General features: G+C 49.4%; 1 protein-coding gene across 3 annotated transcripts in view; it reads right to left on the reverse strand.

Moving 5' to 3' along the window:
* rras (RAS related) overlaps window positions 1–4,443 on the reverse strand; it is a 50,200-nt gene extending 45,757 nt beyond the window's left edge. For 2 of the 3 annotated variants that reach the window (XR_011348252.1, XM_069909570.1), the window contains exon 1: window positions 4,269–4,443. Coding sequence is in view for 1 of the 3 variants with exons in the window: in XM_069909570.1 (XP_069765671.1) it covers window positions 4,269–4,367 (99 nt within the window). In the remaining 2 variants the exon portion in view is untranslated. Of the gene's footprint in view, window positions 1–4,147; window positions 4,217–4,268 lie in introns of those variants that run through there. The other variant, XM_069909571.1, reaches the window with a different exon arrangement.
* Between the last annotated feature and the right edge of the window lie 1,557 nt (window positions 4,444–6,000).

Below are 6,000 nucleotides of genomic sequence, written 5' to 3' on the forward strand. Positions count from 1 at the left end.
TATTAAGTAAAATTACAGAGCTACCAGCTCCCTACCATTAACCACCTCCGTGCGCCTCACCCGATCGGCAGCAGGTAGGAAGGCATCAGCTTCCATCAGCAAGGAGACAGAGGCCGGTTCGGCACTGCAGGGTGGAGGCGATGCCGCAGGGTCCTTCCTGACCCATGGACCTCACCTGTGGTTGCATCCCCCCCCGGGATTTCCCCTACTTTGTACAGTCAGCCTTGCCGTGACGCATTGCGGGCGACAGGCATACACATTTCCCTGGTGCTGGCAGAGCGGTTCCAGCTGCGTCCGGGGGGGGGGGGGATTATGGGTAAGGAAGACAGCCACTGATCCCAATGTGATGCTGGGGCCTGCGAATGCACCCCCCTCCCCCACCGGTGCCAACAGGGTAACCTAGGTTTTGGCCCTGAGCCCTTCATCATAAGCAGAATAAAATTGAGGGGTAGGAGTGTGTGGTGGGAAGGGGGAGGGGCACAGGCCAACAGGCAAGAGGTCAGGCGTGGATAGAGGTGGGAGGAGAAAGAGAGAAAAGCTGCAGGGGAGAGGAAGGATGATCCCTGAGAGGAGTGGGGTGGGGAGCTGGAAAAAAGGATACAGAGAGATAGGGAGAGAGACCAGAGGGAGGAGTTAATGGAAACTGAAATCAATGGTAACGTCAACTTTAATAGCATGGTTGGTGTAGCGGTTAGCGCAATGCCTTTACAGCCTCAGCGATAGGGACCGGAGTTTGTATGGTTCCTCATGTTTGCGTGGGTTTTCCCCGGGGGCTCCGGTCTCCTCCCACCCTTCAACAACGTACCGGGGTGTAAATCGGGCAGCACGGACTCGTAGGGCCGAATTGGCCTGTTACCGTGCTGTATGTCTAATTTAAAACTGTCTTGTTGGAGTAAAAACACAAAATGCTAGGAGAAACTCAGCAGGTCAAATCATGTCCTTTATGTAGCAAAGGTAATGATACATCACCGACGTTTCGGGCTTGAGCCCTGCATCACGGTGGAAGAGAATGTCGGTGGGCATCCGAACTAAAAGATAAATGGGGAGTGGGGGTGGCAAAGGCAGAGGTGATAGGTGGAGAAGGGAGAGAGAAAGAACAGCATCGGTGGGTAGATGGGGGAAGAACTGGAAAGACTGGAAAGGGGGAATGGAAAGAAAAGGCGAGCAGGTTTCGTGGAAAGCGGTAAAGTCGATGTTAAGGCCATCTGGCTGGAGTGTGCCACCCAGGCTGTAACAGCGTGGCACTGACCATTACGCCAACTGTGCCACTCAAAGAGGGACACCCGCCATTCACTGGGTCCAAATCATGGAATGCCCACCCCAATTACACTTGGAAAGCCCCTTCAGCAGAAGAAATACAACTGGACAAGGTCACATCTCCACCAAGGACCAAGGTCAAGGACAAATGAGCAACGTATGGACTGGATGAAATTCGGGGAGAGGTGAATGCAGGCTCAGTTTAATCATTGAAGATGAACTTAGTCAGGAACATGGATGGAGAAGATATGGAGGGCTACGGACGGGGTGCAGGTCAGTGGGACTCGGCAGAAGAACAGTTCAGCACAGACTAGAAGGGCCAAAGGACCTGCTCCCTGTGCTGCAATGTTCTACTGGTTGGCTCTCTTACTGACACACAAATCACTAAAGATGAATAAGTTGGGGGTTCCCCCCCCTCCCCACAATAGAAAACAGAGAAATTGGGGCCCAGGTTGTTGAAATAGCAGCACAAGAAACAGGCCCTTCAGCCCATCTAGTCTGTGCCAAACTGTTATTCTGCTTAGTCCCAAAGCACTCATAAGATCACGTCATAGGTGCAGAAAATAGGCTATCCAGCCCATCGAGTCTGCCCCTCCATTCAATCATGAGCTGATCCATTCTCCCACTCAGCCCTACTGCCCGGCCTTCTCCCCATAAACCTAGATGCCCTGGCTAATCAAGAACCTATCAATCTCCGCCTTAAATACACCCAATCCCTTGATCTCCACAGCCACCTGTGGCAACACAATGCAGATTCTTGGCTGAAGAAATCCCTCTGCATCTCTGCTGCACGTGCACACCCTTCACCTCTGAAGTTGTGGCCTTCTGTCCTGGACCACAGTCCCCCGTGCCCCTCCCATCCACAGGTTTCTAAAATATCAACGTCATGCCTGCATTTACCACTTCAGCTGGCAGCTGAGGCCACACGCTGCTCAAAGGTGATCTCCTTAAACATTTCGTCCTTAACCCTTGCCCTCCATTACAGTCATCATCAGACGAACAAGGACGTACAACAAGGACCACGGGACTCGGGAGGGATGAAGAGAGAATATTGAACCCCTTTCAGAACCAGAGCAATACAAAATGCAGATGTCACAAGTCAAAACAGTAGAGGCATTCGATTCTTTTTCTCTCTCCTCATAAGCTGACTTTTTTTTGCTCTTGATTGAGAATCATAGAACACAGAAACAGGCTGCCTCGGCCCCTCTCGCTGTGCCCAATCCCACTGACATGCACAGTCCATAGCCCTCCATACCCCTCCCATCTAACTTTCCTTTAAATGTTAAAATCGAGCCCACATTCACCACTTCAGCTAGCTCCTCGTTCCACACTCCCAACTCTCTTGTGTAAAGACATTTCCCCTCTAACCTCTGGTTTGACTCTCACCCATCCTCAGTGGAAAAAGCCCATCTACATTTATTCTGTCTGTCCCCCTCTATCAAATCACCCCTCATTCTTCTGCACTCCAGGGAACAAAGTCCTAACTTTTTTAACCTTTCCCTTTAACTCAGTTCCTGAAGTCTGGGCAACATCCGAATCGATCTTCTCTGTAGTCTTTCTATCTTATTGATATCTTTCCTGTAGTTAGGTGACCAAAACTGCACACAATACTCCAAATTCAGCCTCACCAATGTCTTGTATAACATCCCAACTTCTGTACTCAATACTTTGATTTATGCCAAAAGCTCTCTTTACCTCTCCCAACCATCTGTGATGCTACTTTCAGGGAATTATGTATCTGTATTCCCAGATCCCTCTGTTCTACCACACTCCCCAGTGCCCAACCATTTACCGTGTACATCCTTTCTTGGTTTGTCCTTCCAAAATGCAACACCTCACACTTGCCTGCATTAAATTCCATCTTCCATTTTTTCCAGCAGGTCCAGATCCCTCTGCAACCTTTGAAAACCTTCTTCGCTGTCCACAGCGCCTCCAATCTCAGCGTCATCTGCAAATTTACTAATCTAATTTACATTATCAGCCAGATCACTGATAGAGATGACAAATAACAATGGTCCCAGCAGGTTGATAGGTTCTTGATTAGCCATGGCATCTCGGGTTACGGGGAGAAGGCCGGGCAGTAGGGCTGAGTGGGAGAATGGATCAGCTCATGACCTCTGAGGCACACCACCCGTCTTGGCCCTCCAGTCTGAGAAGCAATCATCCGCTACCCCTCCCTGGCTTCTCCCGTCCAGCCATTGTCGAATCCAATTCACTACTTCGCCAAAGCGCCTGAACCTTCCTGACTGAACTCCCTTGCGGGACCTTGTCAAAGGCCTCACTAAAGTCCACGTAGACAACATCCATGTCCTTTCCAGGTAACCTCCTCGAAAAGATGGATTAAACACCTAGCCACATCGATGACCCCAAATCAGTCCCTGGCTACCCAAAAAACCCGATCTCTTCGAACACCTTCCAATAACTACTGAACAGCAAGAGAAGTTTCACAACAAGTCAGCACTCATCCCTCTGGTTCTGTTAGACCCCCACCCCACCCTACTGAACACCTCTTCTACAGGGACAGATTTTGTCATCAGTTGGATCAGTGACCCCAAACTTTCACAATACACTCTCCATCAAAACCAGCAAGGAACCCCACCCCACCCCCCTCCTCCCCAAACACAGCCTGACTCCCCTCCCAAAAAAAATTCTCCCAAAGATAAACCCACAACCCTCCCTTTCCCTTCCAGTCCCATCTTCTAGGAGTAAAAGCGACATTCCAGATCTTCAGGGTCAGGCCTCTTGAAGTTTCAAACTTTTTTTTAACCCCAGGCGTTTTACTTTTTAAAAAATCCCCATCGCAACGTAAAAACACCCAAGGCATTAATACCGACGAATAAAACACCTCTTTAAAGTAAATGTTAGAAAGGAAATGCTTTTGAAACCTCACAGCGCAAGTTTGGCTCGCAGATCAACTTCGCAAAACTTTTTTCTGAACTTTTTTTTCCTCCCAAACTTTTTTCCTCCTCCCCTCCCCACCCCACCCCACCGGCGTCCGGCACACAAGTCACCTGAATGAACTGGATGGTCAGGGCACTCTTGCCCACGCCACCGCCTCCCACCACCACCAGCTTGTACTTCTCCTGCGGGGCGCCGTCTTTGCCGCTCATCGTCCCGGACGCAAGTGCAGCCGGGGACACGGCGGCGGCAGCTTCTGGGGCTGGGCTCAGCCGCAAACTGCGACGGCCCCTGACCATATGCAAATCCATGCTAATTTATGCATAAATATTAATCGCCACGCAAACCCCCCCCCCCTTCTTCGTTCGGTCGCTACCCTTATTTGGTGAGCTTCTCCAGGGCGTCTGCTGGACGCCGCGGGGTCCTAAAGACACCCTCGTATCCCCTCGTCTTGTTAGGCGCTCTTGCGGTGACTGGGCGAATATCTGTCAGCCCTCTGACTGACAGTAGGACTAATTATATTTCTAAAAAACTTAAAAATGCTCCCGCAGAAGCTGCAAGTCTCCAATAAAAGTGGAAAATGTTAGAAAAACTCAGGAAAGAAAAAGTGAGTTCACTCCAGGAACAGAAATGTAAACTGTTTCTCTTTCCACAGGTGACTTGATGAGTGTTTCCAGCACTTTTTTTTATGTTTTTATATCATTTATATTGTTGTTTGTGGCAAAATTTTACTGTCACGTTTCAGATTTATTGTCAGAGAACATACAACCCTGAGATTCCTTTCCCTGTGGGCCAGGCAGAACTCCTTCTTATCAGAAGTGCAAAAAACACTACACATGGAAACAAACTGTGCAATCCAGAGAGGTAAAGTCTGCAAGTAAGAGTTTGTCGTTGAGGAGTCTGATGGAGGAGGGGTAGCAGCTGTTCCTGAACCTGGTGGTGCGGGTCTTGCGGCACCGGCACCTCTTTCCCGACGGCAGTGGCGAGGACAGGGCCTGTGCTGGGTGGCGTGGGTCGTTGACGATTGCTGCTGCTCTCCGATGGCAGCGTCCCCTGTCGATGTTCTCGAGAGTGGGGAGGATTCGGCCCGTGATGTCCTGGGCTGTGTCCACTACTTTTGCTGGGCTTCACACTCAGGGGTATTGGTGTCGCAGCACCAGGCCGATGATGCAGCCGGTCAGCACACTTTCCACTCTGTCGAAATTTGCCAGGGTTGCTGATGTCGTACCAAACCTTTAAGAGGTTTGTAAATGGTATTCTTTACAAACGAGATTGTTTTTTTTTAATGTGGGTGCACAAAGTGTTGGCCCCAGGGGGATGTTTGCAGTTACAATATTAGTCCTTGTCAGATTTTTAAACAAAGGGTTACTGTAGTGGTTAGTGCAACACTGTTACAGCACCAGCGACCGGGGCCGGGGTTCAAATCCTACACTGTCTGTAAGGAGTTTGTACGTTCTCCCTGTGTCCACATTGGCTTCCTCCCACCATTCAACAAAAAAAGTACCGGAGATTGTAGGTCATTTGGGACACACAGTCTTGTTGGTCGAAAGGGTCTGTCTGTTACAGAGCTGTATGTCTACATTTAAAATTAATTTAGATTGTGAAAGATTCTGCAGCCGTTTATCAAAATAGGAGGGAAGTTCACCTTTTTTTTAAATTTTTTTTCACACCATAAATCACATTAGCCATGATATACACTTTTTCTTTTTCACACATATACAGTGACTTTTTCTCCCCGCCCCCCTCCCTCCTCCCAAGCCACCCCCCCACCCCCCCCCCCTCATCCATTTTAGGTATACAATCTAGGTTGCATTAAACCAGTCAGACAATGTTGTCATTCAACAA

Source organism: Narcine bancroftii, chromosome 13, assembly GCF_036971445.1.
Source record: "Narcine bancroftii isolate sNarBan1 chromosome 13, sNarBan1.hap1, whole genome shotgun sequence".
Lineage (NCBI taxonomy): Eukaryota > Metazoa > Chordata > Chondrichthyes > Torpediniformes > Narcinidae > Narcine > Narcine bancroftii.